The following is a 25,796-nucleotide window of genomic DNA, read 5'->3' as shown; positions in this document are numbered from 1 at the left end:
AGAGCTCTAATTATTCGTTAGGAAATTTAATGAGCCACACTAAGCCAATGTCTAGCTCTACAAGCTTACCTGATTATTTAAGCACCTCTGCCTCCAGCCAGACTGTCCTGAACTCAAAAACCATTATTTATTTTCTCCTTTCATATAAAAGGCTCACTTAGTTAGGATACACATTTGTCTGAGTATCCTAAACTCAATATTTAGATTTTATATACAGCAGATCTGAAAAAGCATTTCAAGAAATGAACCTCACGAAACTCCAAGGGAATTTAACAAACGCATGCCCGTGAGAGCTCCCATAGGCTTTTTAAGGGCAGAGTCTGAGAAATGGGGAGTGACTGCTAATAGGTAAGGGATTTCTTTTTGTGGTGATGAAAATGTTCTAAAACTGACTGTGGGAATGATTACACGGCTTTGTGAATATACTAAAAATCACTGAACTGCCGTATACTTTAAATGTATGAGTGAATTATATAGTATGTGAATTATATCTCAATCAAGCTGTTAAAAATTTATTGGTTTCAACTATACTTCAATAAAAAATTTAAAAATATTATTGATTCATTTTCATTCGTTTTTAGGACATTTACCTAAAGCTACACCAGATTTAACCACAGTGAAAACTTGATGCAATGCAGCTTGAAACCCTGCTCCATTCTCTTAAGAAAAAAAAATTCTTGTAACATAATGACAACTGGACTTTTCCTGGGGACAAGTTCCAGGTTTTAGCAGGTTTACAGAAATGCTGCTTCCAGAAAACCAGTAAATAATGATGTCCCCTAATACTATTGCTCCAATTTTTTTCCCCTAGTACTAGCTTTTGGATACATGAAAAATTACTACAAATTAAACTAGGTAAGCATAACAGTGAATAAATTCACCTTAATGTATGTTTCCAAAAAACTGTTGAGAGGGCACCCACCTACAAAAAACTTATTTCTGGTTTGGAATTGAATATCATGTTTTATATGTCATTTCATTTCACATTTGAGAAGCTACTCTATTATTAGAAAAGTACTTATCTGCTAATTTTGTGAAACTTTATTTACTTAGTATCTTAGAATTAAATAGTAAAGAGTAAATATGCCCATAGATCTCTAACCATAAACTCTGTGCATTTTTAGTTTTGACATGAAGAATGGATTAGCAAGAAACAAGATGGGAGACATCTTTAGGGGGCTTTTTCAGTACTCCAGCTAAAGATGATGATTAAAAACAAAAATGTACCAACGTACCGCTTATACATGAAAAACTCTATAGATACACTGGAGGGGAATCACCAAATTTTAATTGAGTTTAGACTATACCATCTCTATTCAGAAATCTGAGAAATTCACAGCTCAGAAAGGAGTTTTATAGATATATGTAGATGAACATCATCATTACACAGATGAGGAAACTAAAGTACAGAATGGTTAAGTCTCACCAAGTGACCCAGGACCAGAAGTAAGATTTGAACTTAGGTTGTACAACTCCTAATTCAGTTTTCTTACACTCTTAAACTCATTTTATTAAAGATATATAAAATAACTTTTTAAATAATCTGTATAAAGGCTGTCCCTAACTTTTATAAGTCATATATTTCAAATGCATAAGGGGACAGTAATTTTATACATATCTGCTCACTGATAATCACTAAATAACTTGAAATTATATAATCACACCTAGGGTAACTGGAATAGGTCATGGAAAGAAGAAATAAAAGGAGCCATGAATCCTGAAGCTATGATTGACCCTTATATATATGCAACTAGGTGTCAGTTCTTAAAAACATCACTAGATCAGATTAGAAAGGAACAGTCAAATAGCACTTGAATTATGGTTACTGAATAAATCAATTTATATACAGATAGCACTGTGTATATCATCTGTTTACAATTAGTTCTTTTAAGAAAATGCTTTCACTTCTCTTGTCAAAAATTTTTTTAATTTGCTTTGAGTCTACTAAGGAAAAGCAAAGAAAAAGGGATCCATTAATTGGAAAGCCAAATGAGTTTAATGAGTTACATTAAAAAGTTATCAAATTGCCCGATTGAATAAACAAGGATTGATTTGTAGAAACCAGGAAGTTTCATATTTTACTCCAAATAAACAAATACAAATAAAAAATAGGATATGGACAGACTGGCTATGTTTCTAATCAGCCAAAGAAGCAGAAGAGAGGAGACACTCCATTTTGTTCACCAGAGCAGCTGTTTGTGTGGGTAAAGTGGTGCTACACTAAAGAGTCCCAGTCTAGGGTGTCAAGAACTCTCTAGAGACAAATGGTTTTGATCAAAAATAACGAGAGGCTGCCTTTTCCCAAGCGTGCCCTGTGACTCAGGCAAAAAAGTCCACAGCTCCAAATTTTAACTGCCAACTTACAAGCCAGATGAGAAATACTCTGATTTACTTTGTAACCAAAGTAATATAAAGCTAGATGTCTTATTCAACATTGTTAGATGATGTATATTAATACATGTTAATGTTTACCACTCACCTACTAAGTGAGATGGAAAGATCCTATAAAGAGGCTGAGTAAGATTGTACTAGCCCATAAACTCACAGGGTAGAAATCAAAGCCAAAGTGATGAAAGAAGGAAACTTTTAAGGTTGATATTGGTAGAAAATGGTCTAATATATAAAGGAAGGAGGCTATATATATATATATATTTAAAGCACCTAGTGAGAAGACAGGTACAAAGAATGTCAATTTCAGCACACTTATTACATCAGAATGCTGGGAACAGCCATAAAGAAGTGGTTAAATACTTTATGGTACACCCATATAATGGAACACTATAGAGACATACGTCACATGCATGGCATACCACACAGATGTATCTGTATGTGCTATCACAGAACTAGCTCTGGAATATATTAAGAGAAGAAAAGCAAGAAGCAGGACAATACACACAGTATGGGATGGGAAGACTTTATTCTTAAACAATAGTATAAATAATTTTTTAAAAATACCTTGTGGTATCTTCTTAACAGTGCCTTTTTTGCTTCTTGAACTTTTTCCAGGTATTTTTTGGTCCTTTCTCAAGAAGGCCTGTCCATCTTTGGGGCCTTCACAAGCAGTGTTTTCCAAGTTCTCACCTGCAGCCACCTCACAGCTTGATGTGCAGCTTTCATTATTGTTGAGACTGTCCGGCTCAAACGCTTCAGGTTTACCCATTGCACTGTCACTGCTGGTCAGAAGCTCATGCCCATCACCATCAAGTTGATTTTCATTTTCATCTGATGCAGAGGGCAAGCATGTTACAGTACTTTCCACGCCATCACCAGGATGACATCCAACTTGTGGTTCTATCTGCAGATTATATGTAGGAGTTTCACTGTCATCCATTAGAGCATCTTTTGTTGAACCGTTTAAGTTTCATTAAAGTCCTTCAATGTCTACAATGACAAAAAGAAAAAAACATTCATTTTTTAAACTCTGGATTTTCGGGGATCTTTGATTTTCCTCTTCTCCTGGGTTGTTCTACTGTAAGTAGGAAAGAGAGAAATGACTAAGGCTCTTTTCTACTACTTCTATCCCACTTACAACCCTACCCCACCTCACCTAGTTCTTGCTTGAATACAATGGTTCTAAACCTTGGCTGTATGTTTATTGCCTATGGAGCTTGTCAAATTTCTATCATAGACCTCTGAAATCTAAATCTCTGGGGATCGAGCCCAAACCCTGACATATTTTTTGAAGTTCTCTAGATTATTCTAATGTGCATCACGTTGGGACCACTGCCTTGAAGAAAGAAATTAATGGTTATCTGCTAAATTAAAGGTTGTCTGCTAAAACCAATCACTCATGTTATCCCTGGACACTTAACAAACAAGTGAAAGTTACTTGTGTAAGTCGTTATACGGCCAAACAGCAGCAATATTTAAAAATGAAAACATAGTTTTAAAATAAATTTTTTAAAAAGTATATGGGGGAAAATTCAGGTAGCATATATTTATACTATATTCTCATTACATCCTTCCTAAAAATAAGCCCTGAAAAGTACCTTAGGATTGTCAACAGATTCCTTTTATACAATTAAAAAAAAAAAAAAAGAGGGCCATGTTAACTCTAGGCTATTTAGTTTAAGACTTGGAAAAAAATCTCAGTCTACTCCAAGAATCCTTCTAACATTTTAAAGATATACAAAATAGATTTTAAGCCTTGTATCAGTCATGTTTTACCCCCTCTTCTCATCCAAAAGTATATTACATTTTAAGAAAAATCATGCCAGCCAGATTTAGATATTTTTATGCTTGCCAAGTATTACTTTGGATTTGAATGAAATATAATATTTCAGCAATTTTGAGAAAAACTCAGTGATAAAGAATTTTGTAAATTCTTCAAACTAATAAAAAGAAATGTTTATTTGCTCTTTAGAAAGTCAGTAAATATATATAAATAAATATATATTTAAGTAAAGTAAAATTTTTTTTTTTTTTTTTTTGCGGTACGCGGGCCTCTCACTGTTGTGGCCTCTCCCGTTGTGGAGCACAGGCTCCGGACGCGCAGGCTCAGCGTCCATGGCTCACGGGCGCAGCCACTCCGCGGCATGTGGGATCTTCCCGGACCGGGGCACGAACCTGTGTCCCCTGCATCGGCAGGCGGACTCTCAACCACTGCGCCACCAGGGAAGCCCGTAAAATTTTTTTAAAAACAGGAAAACAAAGTATAAAACAAAACATGAGCTCTACACTGATTGTATCACATGATTTCAACTATTTTGCAAGTGGAATATTTTATTTGATTCAGGCATAAAAGTACTGCTTGTCAAATATAAAAATATCTAAATCTGGCTGGTATCATTTTCCTTAAAATATATACTACATAGCTCCACTAAGAAGTATGTAATATGAAAAGTAAAATGATTTAACTTGACTAGAATAACTTAGTTTAGACCTAAATGAATTCTAACTAGAGTATAATTTTTAATTGAAAAGTAATTATTATTATTTTTATAAATTTATTTATTTATTTTTGGCTGCATTGGGTCTTCGTTGCTGCGCGCAGGCTTTCTCTAGTTGCGGCGAGCAGGGGCTACTCTTCATTGCGGTGCGCAGGCTTCTCATTGTGGTGGCCTCTCTTGTTGCGGAGCACGGGCTCTAGGCGCACGGGCTTCAGTAGTTGTGGCACACAGGCTCAGTAGGTGTGTCTCATGGGCTCTAGAGTGCTGGCTCAGTAGTTGTGGCACACGGGCTTAGTTGCTCCATGGCATGTGAGATCTTCCCAGACCAGGGCTCGAACCCGTGTCCCCTGCATTGGCAGGAGGATTCTTAACCACTGTGCCACCAGGGAAGTCCCAGTAATTATTATTTTAATAAAGTGTCTTCAAGATCTCTCTCATGAGAGAATCCAAATTCAAATGAGACTTTAAAAGTGCATGTGGCTAATATGGTGGAAACACCCCAAATGTTCACTGACGGATGAAGAGAGAAGCAAAATGTGATATATTCACACAATGGAATATTATTCTGCCATAAAAAGGAATGAAGTTCTGATACATGCCACAACATGGATGACCCTTGAAAACATTAAGCCAGACACAAACGGATAAATACTGTATGATTCTACTTATGTGTAATTTTATAATAGCCAAATTCATAGAAATAGAAACTAGATTAGAGGGGCTGAGGGCAGGGGAGGGAGTTACAGCTTAATGGTTACGGAGATTTTGCTTAGGGTGATGGAAAAGATCTGGAAAGAGACAGGGGTGACGGTTACACAACAGTGTCAATGTAATCAATGCCACTGAATTGTATACTTAAAAATGGTTAAAATGGCATATTTTCTGTCACATATTTTTTATCACAATAAAAACAGTGAAAATTTTATGTGGCTATGTAGGAAAAATGTCAGTCCTTAAAACTGGCAACAGCCTCGGTTGTTTTCTGATTAAATAACCAAATTATTTTCTAGCATGTATTTGCAGTTGAAAATATAAAGGTTTTACTTTTATCTGAAAGAGACACAGAGATCTCATGCCAAGGGGGAAGGAAGAAAGCAATCCACAGAGCCCCAAACAATAAGAGTCGCCTCTTGTTGAGTCTCTGTCATGTATTAGAAGCCATGCCAGGCACTTCACACACCTTATTTCTAATTCTCCAAACAAGCCTACATGGGAGGTGCTCATACTGTGTTTTAGATGAAGACTCTGAGGCTTGGAGAGGCAAAAATAACTTGTTTAAAATCATATTCTTGGAAAGAAGTGGAACTGGATCTGAAACCAGGTCTTCCTGATTTGAATCCTGTGCAGTTCAGCATAATAGTCAAGAACACAGGCAGACCAAGGGTCAACTTCTGGCTCTGCCATTTAACAAACTGTGTGGTGACCTTAGGCAAGTTACCTAGCATCTCCAAGCTTTAATTTTCTCTTTGTGAAAATAGAGAACTGTAATGCTTACCTCGAAGAGTCATTTGTGAGGCTTAGACAATATGGCAGGTAAAGCAGTTAGCAGAGTACTTGGCCCACAGTAAATGCTCAAGAAAAGTTAGCCATTATTATTGCCCAAGAAATCTTACAGATTGGCCTTGAACACCAGTAGGTTTATTCAAGCAGCTCTGTAGCCTTACTGAAGGTTCAGAAACAGAGCTTTTCTAGACCTCCTGGAAATAATTAGGTTCCTGATGATAGACTAATGTTAACCAGCATCATTTGAGAATGCTGAAGTATTAATTTATGATAGGGATATCTCAGCAAGTTCCTGGAATATTTAATGATATGTTCTGTGCACCATTTCAGATGATGAGGATGTCTAGAAATTAGTGATTAAGGGATTTCCCTGGTGGTCCAGTGGGTAAGACTCCGTGCTCCCAATGCAGGGGGCCCGGGTTCCATCCCTGGTCGGGGAACCAGATCTCACACGCATGCTGCAACTAAGAGTCCGAATGCTGCAATGAAGAAGCCCTCATGCCACAACTAAACAGGCCGCAACGAAGATCCCATGTGTTGTAACTACGACCCGGCCCAGCCAAATAAATAAATAAATATTTAAGAAAAAAAAATTAGTGATTAAGCCTCCTTGGTGAGTATAAAATTACAGATCACACTTCGCAACTTTAATGAGTGTCATGTACCAGTTAAACTCTTCAGACCGATACTCTTATTCAATTCTCACAATTACTCTAGCAGATGGGTAATTTTTAGTCCTATTATACTAATGAAGAAACCAAGTCTCATATCTCATCAAGGGTCAGCTAGTAAGTTCAGAAATAGAACATGGATCAGTTGTGATCTTGAGGCCATACTCTCAACAATTATGCTTTATGGACAATGGGGTAAAAGTATCAATAACTTAAAGAATATTTCACTCCAGCTGTGGTATACCTCAGTGAAGAATCTCTACCCTACAACACAGGACACATCTCTAATAAACATGAAGTTCAAGTTCCTGGAAGTTCTCTCTATCCCTGGGAATTGCTAGATCCAAACAATATACAATTTCTTAAAATAATCCACCTTCTTCTGTTGAGAACTATTTTTTAAAAAAGACATACTAATATACTATTTATGTTAAATATCTATTACCAGTAAAGCAGGTCTTCCTTTCTTTGGGCCTCAAGACATTTTGCCTCCTATTATTTTGTGACGACGTAATTAGTTTAATTCTCAAAAGGCTACTTTGTAAACTACTTTCTAATACTAATACTTATAGGTGTGAATCTGTATTTGTTCTTAATAGACACTGACCAATTCTTCATGGCTTGACTCAAAAGTCACTCCAGTTTGTCTTCCCTGACTTCTCCATTCCAAAAGACATGATGCATTCCTCTATGGCACTCTGTACCACGCATAGAGTCCCTCCCAAATACAACTCTCTGCACTGTATATATTTGCATATGTGTCCTACCAGATTTAAGCCATTTGAATACCCATAACTCCAGCCACAGATAATTTTTATTCTTCACAATGTCTAGCTCTGGGCCTTATACTTAGTATATATATGAAGGAGTGGAGGGCTTATTTTCTACAGTTTCTGTCTTCAAAGGAGAAAGGCACATGGATTTCTATACACTCCTCTGCCCCTACTCTGAGAGGTAAAGGAACCTATTATACAATATTTGGCTTCTATCTGCATTCCTAACACATTTCAATTGGAACACTTTAACTTAAGCAGTAGGATAATATTCTTAATGGGATTTCAAATTAGTACAGGTCTACTGCTTTTGGAAACAGTTATAAGGAAATACTATTTTTGGAAACAGTTATAAGCAAATACTATTTTTGTCTTCTTCCTCTTTCCTTCCTTCAATGCTATAACAACAGCATTTAAAAAGGTTCATCTTCATGTACACCTGTATCTCGCTATATGAAAGCACCTAGGCAAGAGAAAAATCATAGGGAGAAAGAAGCCCTAGTTGATACATAGTATTTTTAAATATGCCCTAACATTATATGGGACCTGGAGGTTAGAAGTACAGTAGAAAAGGCATTCTAAGTTATTTGCTATATCTAAGCTGTACGTCTATTCTATGAGTCCCTATGGCTGTACCAATTCTCACAAAAAGAAACAGCGAGGGCTTCCCTGGTGCCGCAGCGGTTAAGAATCCGCCTGCCAATGCAGGGGACACAGGTTCGAGCCCTGGTCTGGGAAGATCCCACATGCCGAGGAGCAACTAAGCCTGTGTGACACAACTATTGAGCCTGCGCTCTAGAGCCCGTGAGCCACAACTACTGGACTCACGTGCCACAACTACTGAAGCCTGCACGCCTAGAGCCCGTGCTCCACAACAAGAGAAGCCACCGTGATGAGAAGCCTGCACACCTCAAGGAAGAGTAGCCCCTGCTCGCTGCCACTAGAGAAAGCCCACACGCAGCAATGAAGACCCAACACAGCCAAAAAATAAAATAAATAAATTTTTTAAAAAAAGAATGAAAAAGAAGAGCGACACAGTACAATCATTGCACAACACTGACTCGGGCATATTTTGCCTTTCAAAAGCATGATAGTAAGTGCTGCCCAAGTTTCCAGCCTCTTGTGGCAAAATAGCATACCAAATATGTACATTGTATAAAAGTTATTTGACATGTTGACTTAGTACACTGAAGAATTTCAAGCAAACTATTCAAGCTGAAGAATCTCAAGCAAACTATTAAGTAAGGCTCATACAAAAGTTGAAAAACAAAACTTTGAGGAAGAACATTTAAATATAATAAAGTAACAGACTAACAAAGAGAAATCTACATTTTGTCAAAAAAATAATCTCACTCCCAGGTATGATCTGACTTCATTTTTGATACATCTTAATGCATTATCTGGTGAGATTAAACATCAGGTGCTACTGAAATTAAAAAATTAATTTATAGGAATGGTTAAATATATAATATTACTCAATTATTTTATTAAAATGCTTTAAGAAGATTGAGTGCCATTTTTCTGTAATCCAAGTAAATTAGGCCTAAATACTATACTTTTACCTTCGAAAGAAGCCAAAATTCTTCTTAAGAATTAAGATGCAACCCCAAGTTTAAATTTGATGACTTATAGTCAACCCAAAATTTAGAAGAAGTTACCAAATAACGTATTCTATTAACCCTAAATTCAAATCTGGCTACTCACAGTTAACTCAGAATTGAGGAAGAAAGTCACCACACTCATATGTTGTGTTTATGATGGTAACTACATATCACTTTACATTTCGTCATCTTACTCACTTGACACGTTCCAATACTACTTATATCTCATTGCTAAATCTATAGTTTTCTGTGATGAATGCTTTGTTTAGACATAGGTACCTGTAGGCAATATTCAGTATACCAGCAATAAAAAGCATGCCCCAGAAGAATGATTCTCAAAAATTTTGCAGCCCAAAATAAACAATTCATTTTTCATTGAAATCATGTACATACAAAATACGTATACATAACTGAAACAAAGATTTCTCAAAACTAAACACACATGAAGCACTCTGATACATTCTCCATTCTATTCAATACTATTTCTTATTTTCTTTAAATGCTGATCAAGGTCTACTAGGTAGATTTCATACCTCACTAATGAGCATTGACCACAGCAATAAGGCAGTTTCTAGGAATTAACAGTCTCATCCTAAGGACCACCAACTGAGCACTAGAGAAGTTTGTAATTATCTCCAAATTTTTTTCTGAAAATGATGCAGATCATATGAAACTCGGACATAAACTTCACTTAACATATTATCCCCCAAATCTCAATAAAATAATTTTTGCTAATTTATATCACTGACCTCACATTAAAATTTAGCTAAAATACTATGCTTGATTCAGGGTCCCTTAGTTGATATCTTTGGTTGTCAGCTATATTCTATATCTATGCTAACCAATATGGTAGCCACTAACCACATATGGCTCCTGAGTACTTGAAATATGAACAGTGAGACTGGGGAACTGAATTTTTACTTTTATTTAATTTTAATTAATTTAAATTCTAAAACATATTGATTCAGTTATTGAAAAAACTTATGCATGTTTGAAACAAATTGGGTATGTGAACCTGCTTTTTCACCTAAATTTTAGGAAATTTAAATATAGATCAAGCATTTCCAACAAAAAATGTGTCCAAATTGAGATGTGCTATATTTGCAAAATAAACACCATATTTCAAAGACTTATTAGGAATAGAAAGAATATAAAAATAATAGGCCTTTAATAATTTTAAATATTGATTACAAGTTAAAATAATATTTTGATCTAACGGGTTAAACAAACCCTATTATTAAAATTAATCTCACCTTTTAAAACCCTTTTTTAATGTGGTTACTAGAAAACAAAATTCTATATATGGCTCACATTCTATTTCTATTAGACAATGTTGCTCTCCATTATACTGCTTTGATAGTGCCACTGTAGCCAAAGTCCTGGCTCATAGTGAATCACTCTATTCAGGATTCTTTCTTGCTAATACTAGTTAGGCTGTTGACATTTCCCGGGTATAGACGTTATTATTACTATAATTAAATAAGGTAAACACCTAATGAAAGAAATAGATACTAAAAGTTTAAAAAATTAATTTGTAAGTACTTGTTGATATCTTATTTTCTGGATCATGTCGTCCCCCTCTTTAGGTACTTTGCCATATTCAAATTATTCCTGGTACTTCAGAAATGTTGAATGGTAATTATAACTAGTAAAATGGCCTTATAGAAATCTTTCTAAATAGTTTAATTTCTATATAATACTATGTACAAAAGTAAGCCAGATTGTTTTAGTATTTCTTTAGTAAGAATAAAAAACACAATTTCACAATAAGGGATTTACTCTTAATTAAAAAATACGGTCATAGAAAATGTCTTAAGGAGGAGGATAAAAATATAACAAAGTATATAGATGCAAACTATTACATATATAATGGATAAACAACAAGGTCCTACTGTATAGGGAACTATACTACTATATACTACAGGGAACTATATTCAATATCCTGAGATAAACCATAATGGAAAAGAATATAAAAAGAATATAATAGTAACTCTGTGTAACTAACTGAAAAAAATGCTTGTGTTGCTACTATAATTTCGTATGCTGTGATTTGCCCACCCTTTATCTTCAAGTGATACATAAGTTGTTAATTTCTAGGAGCATTTGAGTCATAAAGTCAGTAGACAAAATTTATAATTAATGATTGTTAAATGAAAAAATTGTATAAAAATAAAATAGAATATAAAAAAGAATGTATATATGTGTATAACTGAGTCACTTTGCTATATAGCAGAAATTAACACAACATTGTAAATCAACTATACTTCAATTTAAAAAATTTGTTAAATCATAAAAATGCAACAAAGTATACAACACAACTACAAGAATACAAAAAAGAAAAACAAGAAAAATAATCAATTACTGTAAAATGTGAAGGTAATGATTCTAAGGGAGAATACAACAAACATGGATTTTACTTATGCAGAGAAAGTACTCTTAAAATATAAAGGAACTCACAAACCATGTGACTCATAAACCCAAAACAACCTTGGGGCAGGTAAGTTGAGTAAAAGGAAGCATAATTTGTTTCATTTTCTTCAATCCTCCCTTTCATAATGGGACTCAGTTCAAGATAGCTTACACATCAACAAAGACTTTAAGTTCAAAATCCATTACATAAATGGAAATGACATGTCAAAAGCCTCAGTGGGGGTATATCCAAGCAGTGCAAAGATAAATAGAGTCATCTCTCTCCTCTCTTTCCTCTCTCTTATATACAGACATATATAAATTTTACTTAAAGAAAAAACAGAAAAGTAAATCTCTAAAATAGTGTGAATGCAAGGACATCTTCAGGCATCCAGACACATGTATTTTAAACAATAATTTCTAACAATTTTTTTATTTAACAATCATTAATTATAAATTTTGCCTACTTCAGGGTGACTGACTTTATGATTCAAATGCTCCTAGAAATTAACAACTTCTCTCACTTTAAGATAAAGAGTGGGCAAATCACAGCATATGAAATTACAGTAGCAACACAAGCATTTTTTTCAGTTAGTTCCACAGAGTTAATACCACATGCATTGAGAGAACCACAGTTTAGGGGAAGGAGTCATTTCACTAGGGTCATGCATAAGCTATGTTTTTTTGGTTTTAAATACTTCTTTGTTGTAAAACTGATTGCAACCATACTTTGAAGCCACAACCAACAGAATCTAAGAACTTGAAAATACTTTTTAGTTCAGACCATAACTTTTAGAATACTTTTAAAACAAAAACTATGTTTACTATTACATATATACTATATATCTTCATGGAAACTGTCTTAATAATTTTTAAACTTTGAGCACTTTGCTATACAACTAGTAACATAAGGCAATCTATCTACACTTTAATTATTAAATATACAAAAGAATCTATATACTTTGCTTTAAAATGATAATTCTTGCTAATATAGTGGCAAGAGCAAACTGTTCATTAGAACCTTCCCTTAAGAGGCCTGACCAAATAGCATTATCTGAATAAAATGCTAATTATTAACAGTAGTCAACAGTTATTGAATATTTACTAACTATCAGGCAGTATTTCAGTCATATATAATATATATGTGAATTTATGAATTTAAAATAATTTAAATTTATAAATTTAATATATAAAATTTAATGTTCACACAGGTCCTACAAAGTAGTTCTATAATTACATCCATATTATAGAGAAGGAAACAGCAACAAAAAGATTCAATAAACAGGCCAAGGTCACAGAGCTAGTACATGACAAAGTCAGGATTCAAACTCAAAGAACCTGACTCCACAGCCTATACCCTTGACCACTATAATCATTTTTACATTAATTTTAAAAATCAACTATATTCATGTATATTTTGTAAACACCAAATTGCTAGCCCTAAGGAGACAGCAACATGAAAAATTTCTAGTGTCTTGAAATGTTTTTCAGATTATAGAGTTTAGAAAATAGGTTGAGGCAAAATAAAATAAAACTCACCAATAAGACTATTTACTTAATGTAATTTCTAAATGTGATGAACTCATTTCTTTAGGATTACACATTAATCTATATCATATCCCCATTAGAGACCATCATTAAGAATTTGACATGTTCCCTTGTACACACAGAATAATTTCTACTAGGCCGATCACAAGTATTTACTGAACCAACATCACAGCTAAAGGGAATAAAGTACCAGAGTCTTCATACTTTGATAGTATACCCCTAATGAGCAAAGAAATTGCACACATACCCACTATATGCATATTTGTTCATAACCTATATGAATGTATACTGGATATATATATATATATACACATATACACACACACACACACACACACACACACACACACTCATTTCTGAACATGTGCAAAAACATATTAAGAAAAGATGAAAGGGACTTCCCTCACGGTCAAGTGGGTAAGACTCTGTGCTCCCAATGCAGGGGACCCAGGTTTGAACGCTGGTTGGGGAACTAGATCCCGCATGCATGCTACAACTAAGAGTTCTCATGCTGCAACTAAGAAGTCTGCGTGCCACGACTAAGAAGCCTGAATGCCACAACTAAGAGTCTGCATGCCGCAACTAAGAGTCTGCATGCCGCAACTAAGAAGCCTGCATGCTGCAACTAAGATGCCTGCATGCCACGACTAAGAAACCCACATGCTGCAACTAAGAGCCTGCATGCCGCAACTAAACATCCTGAATGCCACAACAAAGATCCTGCATGCCGCAACTAAGACCCCACGAGCCAAAATAAAATAAAAATAAAAATTTTTTGAAAAGAAAAGATGAATGAGTTCTACTTCTGGGAAGTGCAGACTAGCTCGTTTCAGACAAACCCTCCTGTTGATAGCAGTTAGAGAAGCTGGCAGAGAGCTTCAATTTGGAAGCCAAAAAAGCTGAGCAGAGCCTTTAGCAGACTTACAGAGCTGGCACAAACAATGGGGTTTAGGACTTGCCAATAAGAAGGGAGCCTTAGGCTTTCAAGTGGGACCAAAAACGGCTACTCCCCAGAAGAAACAGTGAGTCTGAAATAGACCAGCCTTCACAGGGACTAAAGCCCAGTAGAATGATCTTCATTTCTGGTTGAAGTAAGATGATCTGCCCTAACTTGGTTGCCTGCCAGCAACATGAATAAATCTCCTCTGGAAGAAGAAATCCAACAAAGGCTCAAATTACCTCCACAAATTTTCATCTATAAAGCCTGTAATATAATCCAAAATAACCAGGCATACAAGAGATCAAAACGTGACAAAAAAAAACTGGGAGGAAATGCAGTGAACAGAAGCAGGTTCACAAGAAATTCATATACTGGAGTTAACTTAAAGAAACTTTAAAACAACTATTATTAAAATGTTCAAGGACTTAAATGAATAGGTGAGAAAATTTCAAAAGAATTGACAATATAGCGACAAAAGCAAATAGTTTATTTTGCTTTTTAATCAAATCACTATATTTGAATTTTTAAAAATCCAAATGAGTATTCTAGATCTAAAAAATACAATAACTGAAATTACTCTAGAACTGGAACTCAAGGGTAAATTTATTAATTTCTAAAAGATTTTAGAATGAAGAAACGAGTATAACTTTTGAACTCATGCAAAATGGTGTCTAATAACAAGAAAAAAGTTGAAAAATGTGACATGAAAAACATAAAAAACATGGAGGGGAGTACAAACAGAGAGTTTTAGAATGTGTTCAAACTTAAGTTGTTGGCAACTTAAAATAGACTATCGTAAGTAGAAGCTGTTATATGGAAGCCACATGATAACCACCAAGCAAAAACCTATAATAGATACACAAAAGATAATGAGAAAGGAATCTAAGCACATCCACTAAAGAAAGCCATCAAACCACAAAGGGAGAAAGCAAGAGAAGAAGAAAAAAATCAGAGGAACTACAAAACAGTCAAAACACAATGAACAAACTGGCAGTAAATACATACCTATCAATAACTACTTTAAATGTGAATAGAATAAATTCTCCAATCAAAAGACAGAGAATGGCTGAGTGGATAAAAAAAGCAAAACTCATCTATATGCTGTCTACAAGAGACTCACTTCAGACATAGGTCCTAAACAAACTGAAAATGAAAGAATAGGAAAAAATATTCACTGCAAATGGAAACCAAAAGAAAGTTGAGATAGCTATACTTACATCAGACAAACTAGACTTTAAAACAAAGACTGTAATAAAAGAAGGGCATTATACATTGATAAAGGAGCAATACAACAAGAATATAAGGAATTTGTAAATGTTTATGCATCCAGCATAGGAGCACCTAAACATTTAAAGCAAATACCAACAGACCTAAAAGGAGAAATATATAGCAATACAATAATAACAGTAGAGAAATTTAATAACCCAATTACATCAATGGATAGATCATCCAAAAACATCATCTTTAAGTAAGATGTTAGGTCAGATAGACTTAACAGATATATAAAGAACATTTCATCCAAAAGCAACAGACAGGGCTTCCCTGGTGGCTCAGTGGCTAAGAATTCTCCTGCCAATGCAAGGGACACGGGTTTGAACCCTGGACCGGGAAGATCCCACATGCAGTGGAGCAACTAAGCCCATGCACCACAACTACTGAGCCCATGCACCTAGAGCCCATGCTCCGCAACAAGAGAAGCCACGGCAATGAGAAGCCTGTGCACTGCAACAAAGAGCAGCCCCTGCTCACTGCAACTAGATAAAGCCCACGTGCAGCAACAAAGACCCAATACAGCCAAAAATTAATCAATTAATTAATTAAAAAAAAAACAAAAGTAACAGACACACATTCTTCTTGAGTACACATGGAACATTCTCCAGGACAGATCATATGGTAGGCCACAAATTAAAAAACAAATTAAATTAAATTAATTTGTCTTAACAAATTAAAAAAGGCTGAAATCATCTCAAACACCTTTTCCAACTACGGTGGTATGAAACTAGAAATCAATTACAAGAAGAAAATTCACAAATATGTGGAGAGGAAACAACATGCTACTGAAAAACCAATGGATCTACAAAGAAACCAAGAGTGAAATTCAAAAATACCTTGAGACAAACAGAAATGGAAATACAACATATCAAAACTTATAAGACACAGCAAAAGCAGTTCTAAGAGGGAAGTTCATAATGATAAATGCCACCTCAAGAAACTGGAAACATGTCAAACAAATAAACTAACTTTACATCTGAAGGGGAAAAAAGGACAAATGAAGCCCAAAATTAGTAGAAGAAAGGAAATAACAAAGATCAGAGCAGAAATAAATGAAATAGAGACTAGAAAAATAATAGGAAAGATCAATGAAACCAAGAGCTGGTTCTTTGAAAAGATAAACTAAACTGAGAAACCTTTAGCTTGCCTCACCAACAAAAAAAGAGGACTCAAATAAAATCAGAAATGAAACAGGAAACATTATGACTGACACCACAAAAATACAAAGAATCCTAAGAGACTACTACAAACAGCTGTAAACCAACAAACTGGACAACCTAGAAGAAATGGATACATTCCTAGAAACATACAACTTTCCAAGACCAAATCAGGAAAAACTGAAAATCAATTACTAATAAGATTTACTGATCAGTAACTTAAAACCTCCCAACAAACAGAAGTCCAAAAGCAGACAGCTTTACTAGTGAATTCTACCTAACATTCAAAGAATCATTACCAATCCTTCTCAAATTCTTCTAAAAAATACAAGGGGAGGGAACAGTTCCAAAGTCATTTTATGAGGCCAGCATTACCCTGATACCAAAACCAGACAAGGATAACACAAGAAAAGTAAATCACAGGCCAATATCCCTGACGAACATAGATGAAAAGTACTCAACTAAATATTAGCAAATTGGACTCGACCTTACGTTAAGAGGATCTCACACCATGCATAATCAAGTGGGACTTATCCCAGGAATGCAAGGATGGTTCAACATCCACAAATCAATTACGTGATACACCACATTAACAAAATGAAGACTAAAAATCATATGACCATCTCAATGGATGCTGAAGATGCATTTGACAAAATTCAACATCATTTTATGATAAAAACTCTCCACAAAGTGGGTATGAAGGGAACATACCTCAACATAATAAAGACTGTATATGACAAGGCCACAGCTAACATCATACTCAATGAAAAGCTGAAAGCTTTCCTTCGAAGACCAGGAACAAAACAAGGATGCCCACTCTCCCCACTTTCATTGAGCATAGTATTGGAATTCCTATCCAGAGCAAGAAAAAAAATAAAAGGCATCCAACTTGGAAAGGAAGAAATAAAACTGACACTCTTTGCAGATTATACATGATACCATATGCAGAAAATCCTTAAGACTCCACCACAAAAATTGTTAGAATTAATAAATGAATACAGTTGCAGGATACAACATTAATAGGCAAAAATCTGTTTCTATACACAAATCATGAACTATCAGAAAGAGAAATTAAGAAAATCCCATTTACAACGGCATCAAAAAGAATAAAACGCCCCAAAATAAATTTAACCAAGGAGGTGAAAGACCTATTCACTGAAAATTGTAAGACACAGAGGAAAGAAATTGAAGAAGACACAAATAAAGACATTCTGTGCTCATGGACTGGAATAATTAATATTGTTAAAATGGCCATACTACTCAAGGCTGTCTATAGATTCAATGCAATCCTTATCAAAATTCCAATGTCATTTTTCCAGAAATAGAAAAAACAATTCTACAATTTGTATGGAACCACAAAAGACTCCAAATAGCCAAAGCAATCTTGAGAAAGAACAACAAAGCTGGAGGCACCATGTTCCCTGATTTCAAACTATATTAGAAAGCTACAGTAATCAAAGTAGTATGGTATTAGCATAAACACAGACACAGAAATCTATAGAACAAAATAGAGAACCCAGAAATAAACCCATGCGCACATTTATTTATGACAAAGTAGCCAAGAATACACAATGGGGAAAGGACAGTCTCTTCAATTAATGGTTTTGGGAAAACTGGACAGCCACATGCAAAAGAAAAAAATTAGACCACTATCTTACATCATACACAAAAGTTAACTCAAAATGGATTAACTCTTGAATGTAAGACCTGAAACCATAAAATTCCTACAAGAAAACATAGGCAATAAGCTCCCTGACATCAGTCATGGTAATGATTTTTCAGACAACTGGGACTACATCAAACTTAAAAGCTTCTACACAGCAAAGGAAACAACCAACAAAATGAAAGGCAACCTACTGAATGAGAGAAAAAAATCTGCAAATCACATATCTCTGATGAGAGGTTAATTTCCAAAATACATAAAGAATTCACACAACTTAATAGCAAAATAATCCAATTTAAAAATGAGCAAAGGATCTGGATAGACATTTTTTCTAAAGACATACAGATGGCCAAGAGGAACGTGAAAAGATGCTCAATATCACTAATCATCAGAGAAATGCAAATCAAAATCACGAGATACCACCTCACACCTGTCAGAATGGCTATTAGCAAAAAGATAAGAAATAACGTGTTGGTGAGGATATGGAGATAAGTGAACCCTGTGCACTGTTGGTGGGAATGTAAATTGGTACAGTCACTATGGAAAACAGTAAGGAGGTTGCTAAAAAATAAAAAATAGAGTTACCATGTGATCCAGCAATCCCACTTCCAGGTATTTATCCAAAGAAAACAAAATCATGACCATCAGAAGATAACCGCAACCCCATGTTCACTGCAGCATTATTTACATTAGTCAAGGCTTGGAAACAACCTAAGTGCTCATCAACAGATGAACAGATAAAGAAAATGTGTGTACACACACAGACACACACAATGAAATATTATTCAACCATTTTTAAAAAGAATGAAATTCTGCCATTTGCAAAAACGTGGATGAACCTTGAGAGCATTATGTTAAGTAAAATAAGCCAGATGGACAAAGACAAATACCATATGATCTCATATGTATGTGGAATATTAAAAACAAACAAACAAAAACAAGCTCATAGATACAGTGAAGAGATTGGTGGTTGCCAGAGATGGAGGGTGATGAGTAGGCAAAATGGGTGAAGGAAGTCAAAAGACACAAACTTCCGGTTATAAAATAAACAAGTCATGGGGAAGTAATGCAGTGTGGCAACTATAGCTAATACTGCATTGTATATCTGAAAGTTGCTAAAACAGTAGAGCTTAAAAGTTTCATCATAAGAAAAAAATTGTATAACTATGTATGGTGACAGATGTTAACTAGAATTATATGGTGATCATTTCACAATATATACAAATATTGAACCACTGTGTTGTACACTTGAAACTAATATATGTCAATTATACCTCAAAAAATAGAAAATTTAAATTAAAAAAAAAAGCTAAACTTTACAAAAGGTATCTAATAACTTTTTAACCAATGCAAGAAAATTTCATTTAAATGAGTTGCTAAGTGGGAAAGCAAAGAGTAACTTTCCTAAAATCTATTTTGTTTTTTAAATCCAATCACTAGGGCTATCTAAGCATAATTTACTATGATGAACAAATCTTTACCTATAATATCTACATATTATATAACACTGATGTATGAATATTTTCTCTTTGGTAGTTTCAGAATAAATACTAGATTGAATGAAAATTTATATCCCCAAACAACTAAGTCATAACTAAATTAGTGTAAGCGTTAAGATAATAATCTTTTACATATGCACACCAACCTATATATTTGTGCCAACATCAACAGTCCTGGGTAACTTAAGACCTGATACATTGCTAAAAGGTCCATCTGTCTTGTTTGTTTATCTCAAATTTCTTCAGTGCTTAATAAATAACTGCTATCTCTGAGTCCCATGGTTTATTTTGCAGCTACTAAGACAAGAAACAGAACTAACACTGCATTCATTGACAGCAATGGATATCATGAAATTGCATTCAAAATTTCTGAAAAAAAAATTTCACTGCTTTTAACTTCTAACAAATGAATTAATGCTGTGCTGTACTTTGGAGGGAGAGGTAGCAGACCAAAAAACAAACAAAAACAAACAAAAAAGTTAGATAACAGCTATAATAAAATCATAGCTCCAAATCATTAATCATACTGTATCAGAAGGGATCCTCTGAAAGATTTTTAACCAGAGTAGTTGCATGATCTGGTTTACATATCAGACAAATCACTTGTGTGGATCTTTAATAACATGAAACGAAAGGGCCAGTTGAGAGAGAGAAGTTAAGGATAACAGGAGAGAGAGTGCTGGACAAATAATGGTGCAAAGACTGAGGAGTGGGAAGGCATCCAGGACACAGGCAGAGGGACTATCCTTACACACGAGAAGGGGCACATTTTCCATTGTGACAGAGGCTTGTGACAGAAGCGGGGTGGGGGATAGTGTTTACACTGGAGTTAAGTTAGAGGCATTTCCATTTAGTAATATATCTTTCTCAGGGAAACAGTGAGTAGGACATCTGCTGAATGGGGGGAAGGGGTATTGGGAGCAGGGACCTGGGAAACATACAGAAGGTTTAAAATAGCCAGTGGAAGTTTGTAGGGCTGCTGCTGAGGGACCACTGAAATTAGTTCACTACAAATTCGTAGTCTCCATTCTACTTGGTCATATACACTGCCTTCAAATCAATCTCATGGCGCAAACAAACCACAGAAAAGCAGCTAAAAGGAGACTCTTTTACCTAACCTTCTACATGAGTTCAAAGTATCGAAAGAAATGCTGGAATCTTCTCAGGGTACTAGGAGAGAGATTTCTTCAGTCCATCTCAACACCTATCTTCATTTGTATTCCTCTGCACAGCTCGCCATTCTTCCTCCTACCTCTGTATGCAGACAACTGAATGCAGTTTGTAAAATACTTGCCTCAGGTTTATTTCATTTAAAGAAAATGAATTCTTAAAATCCTGACCCATACTGTAATTGTACTCAAAAGTACACCAAAATTTTTTTTAAGTAATAGCACCTCATTTTAACCTGCTGCAAATGCTATTCACTAAGCTCTTATGTTCTGCATAGTTTAGGAACACCATATCTTTGGGTTTTTGGGGGTCTGCGTTGGGTCTTTGTTGCTATGTGGGCTTTCTCTAGTTGCAGCGAGCGGGGACTAGTCTTCACTGCAGTGCGGTGGCTTCTCTTGTTGCAGAGCATGGGCTATAGGCGTGCAGGCTTCAGTAGTTGTGGCACATGGGCTCAGTACTTGTGGCTCAGGGGCTCTAGAGTGCAAGCTCAGTAGTTGTGGCACACAAGCTCAGTTGCTCCACAGCATGTGGGATCTTCCCAGACCAAGGATCGAACCCGTGTCCCCTGCACTGGCAAGTGGATTGTTAACCACTGCACCACCAGAGAAGTCCCACACCTATCTCTGAAATGCCACGTTTTTGGTTAAAGTCAGTTTCGAATTTCATCTTATTTCCTCTTAGCAATTTGAGATTTTTCAAACGTAGATATAAGACTAAATTCTTGTGCCTGTATAAGAAAATCAACATACTGATTTAGTGAATCAGAAAACTTGAGTTCTGATATTATCTCATTTCCTGGGATATAAGATTCCTCCAAACATTAACACGTGACGATTCTAGTTATTAGTTCCCAAATTCTCGATTATTTGTCTTTTACTGCATTAAGTCTCAAACAAATATCTACTTTCTCGGGTATTATTTTGTGAGCTGCAATCACTTCTAATCTACTTTAAAAGTACAGCTACTGGCAAACACACATTTTCTTCTGTCGTTCCTTATCTTGAAAAACAATGATATAAGGTTGCCCTTTGAATGTAAATATGAAGCTCCTGTCCCACATCCAAGAGAATATTAGCTTTGAACTGTTTATACAATTCATGTGCTAATTAATTGTTTTTTCACCCAGTGCTCTTTGTAATCAAAAGCAGCGGTCCCCACCCTTTTTGGCACCAGGGACCAGTTTCGTAAAAGACAATTTCTCCACGGACAGGGTGTTGGGGGGTATGGTTCAGGTGGTAATGCAAGCAATGGTTCAGGCAGTAATGCGAGCAATGGTTCAGGTGGTAATGCAAGCGATAGGGAGCAGCAGATGAAGCTTCACTGCCTCACCCACCGGTTACCTCCTGCTGTGCAGCACAGTTCCTAACAGGCCAACACCGGTCCACAGCCCAGGGGTTGGGGACCCCTGATCAAAAGCACACATTTGGTCAGCATTAAAGGTTTAGTATCAGGACACAAAACAACGCCAATAAATCACTACAAGAAGACTGAACTTTGACCTCAGGAGTAAAGCGCTTTAACTGAGCTAGCCTCAGGTTAATGTAATCAATCTGGTCTACTATGAAGAAGCTATACTTATTAGGTACAGTGGCGGAAGAGGGAGACAGACAAGACACAACCTGTCCTTAAGTGTTTACTCTAAGAGGTTAATATCCAAAATATATAAAGAACTCATACAACTCAATAGCAAAATCCAAATAATCCAATTAAAAAATGGGCAAAAGACCTGAAAAGATACATCACCAATGAACATTTACAAAGGGCCAACAGGTACATTAAAATATGCCCAGTGCCCAGTGTCATTAAGGAAATGCAAATCAAAACCACACGTTTGCTAGAATGTCCATCATCAAAAAGAAAAGAGATAACACAGAAAGAAAAATTAAGGAAACAATCCCATTCACCACTGCAACAAGAAGAATAAAATACCTAGGAATAAACCTACCTAAGGAGGTAAAAGACCTGTACTCAGAAAACTATAAGACACTGATGAAAGAAATCAAAGATGACACAGATGGAGAGATATACCATGTTCTTGGATTAGAAGAATCAATATTGTGAAAATGACTATACTACCTAAAGCAATCTACAGATTCAATGTAATCCCTATCGAATTACCAGTGGTATTTTTTACAGAACTAGAACAAAAAATCTGAAAATTTGTATGGAGACACAAAAGACCCCGAATAGCCAAAGCAGTCTTGAGGGAAAAAAACAGAGCTGGAGGAATCAGACTCCCTGACTTCAGACTATACTACAAAGCTACAGTAATCAAGACAATATGGTACTGGCACAAAAACAAATATAGATCGATGGAACAGGATAGAAAACGCAGAGATAAACCCACGCACCTATGTTCAACTAATCTATGACAAAGGAGGCAAGGATATACAATGGAGAAAAGACGGTCTCTTCAGTAAGTGGTGCTGGGAAAACTGGACAGCTATATGTAAAAGAATGAAATTGGAACACTCCCTAACACCATACACAAAAATAAACTCAATATGGATTCGAGACCTAAATGTAAGACCGGACACTATAAAACTCTTAGAGGAAAACATAGGAAGAACACTCTTTGACATAAATCACAGCAAGATCTTTTTTGACCCACCTCCTAGAGTAGTGAAAATAAAAACAAAAATAAACAAATGGGACCAAATGAAACTTAAAAGCTTTTGAAAAGCAAAGGAAACTACAAACAAGACGAAAAGACAACCCTCAGAATGGGAGAAAATATTTGCCAATGAATCAATGGACAGAGGATTAATCTCCAAAGTATATAAACAGCTCATTCAGCTCAATATTAAAAGAACAAACAACTCAATCAAAAAATGGGCAGAACACCTAAACAGACATTTCTCCAAAGAAGACATACTGATGGGCAAGAGGCATATGAAAAGCTGCTCAACATCACTAATTATTAGAGAAATGCAAATCAAAACTGGTGGCGCAGTGGTTAAGAATCCGCCTGCCAATGCAGGGGACATGGGTTTGAGCCCTGGTCCAGGAAGATCCCACATGCATGGAGCAACTAAGCCCGTGTGCCACAACTACTGAGCCTGCACTCTACAGCCCGTGAGCCACAACTACCGAGCCCGCGTGCCACAACTACTGAAGTCTGTGCACCTAGAGCTCATGCTTCACAACAAGAGAAGCCACTTGTTGCTTGGCAAAAAGCCCGTGCACCACAACTAGAGAAAGCCCATGCGCAGCAATGAAGACCCAACGCAGTCAAAAATTTAAAAATAAATTAATTAAAAAAAAGAATTCCCCATCATTCCTAAGTATGAGACATTCCATTTCAAAACATGAATGAAGGCCAGAGACAGGACAAAGGGAAGCTCTGATCCTGGAGTCATTCCCTCCTCAGTTCAAAAACAGGCTCCTATACTTAACACCTGTGTAATTTTAGTCAAATTATTTCAACTCTATGAGACTTATTTTTCTTTCTTGTAAGAATGAAATGAGATCTAATTTATGGGAAAGTTCTAAGGCCATCTATAAGTCAAATTAAGAACACTCTTGTAGATTAATGCTTTGTCAGTTGCTTCATTTGCAAATATTTTCTCCCATTCTGAGGGTTGTCTTTTCGTCTTGTTTGTAGTTTCCTTTGCTTTGCAAAAGCTTTTAAGTTTCATTCGGTCCCATTTGTTTATTTTTGTTTTTATTTCCATTTCTCTAGGAGGTGGGTCGAAAAGGATATTGCTGTGATTTATGTCACAGAGTGTCCTGCCTATGTTTTCCTCTAAGAGTTTGATAGTGTCTGGCCTTACATTTAGGTCTTTAATCCATTTTGAGCTTATTTTTGTGTATGGTGTTAGGGAGTGATCTAATCTCATACTTTTACATGTACCTGTCCAGTTTTCCCAGCACCACTTATTGAAGAGGCTGTCCTTTCTCCACTATACATTCCTGCCTCCTTTATCAAAGATAAGGTGACCATATGTGGGTGGGTTTATCTCTGGGCTTTCTATCCTGTTCCATTGATCTTTCTGTTTTTGTGCCAGTACCATACTGTCTTGATTACTGTAGCTTTGTAGTATAGTCTGAAGTCAGGGAGCCTGATTCCTCCAGCTCCGTTTTTCGTTCTCAAGATTGCAAACAGTCCCTGGACATCAGTCAAGACAGTCATGAAATCCTATGCTCCAGTTAAAAAAAGTCAACTGTCTCATCAGAAATATTTCTTGCCGTGTATTCTAATTAGAAATTTAAGTTGTTCTGCTTAGGACTCTGTATGATTTCAAAATCTAAGTACTCATGTTTCATCAATTCTGGTAAACAATCAGTTTTATCTTTACATACTGTCTCTCCCCCACTCATGTTCCTCTTTCCTGCTGTAACTCCTATTAGATGTATTTTAGATTTCCTTACTATCTGATCTACATCACTTAATTTCTCTTTTATAACTTCTCTTTATATTTTTGTATTGAGATTGGGGGCTTGAGTTCCAAATCAAACTTCACAGATATCATCCGATATCATTTCTTCAACTGTATACAATTTGTTGCTTAATTTCTCTGCTCAGTTTATTTCTGTGATTTTTATTCTTAGAAGTCATACAGTACTATTTAAAATAGCTTTAATTTTTTGATAGTACCTTTTTCCTTTTCCATTTTTATCCCACTTTAATATTTATTTTATTAAAGATAAATATTAGAAGTATATAATTATAAGGATAAAGAAAACGCTCATTCTTAGGAG

At 35.6% G+C, this 25,796-nt stretch overlaps 1 protein-coding gene across 2 annotated transcripts in view; it reads right to left on the bottom strand.

Annotated features, from left to right (window-relative positions):
• CNST (consortin, connexin sorting protein) overlaps nt 1–25,796 on the bottom strand; it is a 115,038-nt gene that overhangs the window by 71,990 nt on the left and 17,252 nt on the right. For both annotated transcript variants that reach the window (XM_059997107.2, XM_059997098.2), the window contains exon 2: nt 2,956–3,381. In XM_059997107.2, the coding sequence (XP_059853090.1) occupies nt 2,956–3,331 (376 nt within the window). In that variant the 5' untranslated portion in view covers nt 3,332–3,381. The remainder of the gene's footprint in view (nt 1–2,955; nt 3,382–25,796) is intronic.

The sequence above is a fragment of the Delphinus delphis genome, chromosome 1, assembly GCF_949987515.2.
Source record: "Delphinus delphis chromosome 1, mDelDel1.2, whole genome shotgun sequence".
Lineage (NCBI taxonomy): Eukaryota > Metazoa > Chordata > Mammalia > Artiodactyla > Delphinidae > Delphinus > Delphinus delphis.
This window is presented reverse-complemented; position numbering and strand designations above follow the sequence as displayed.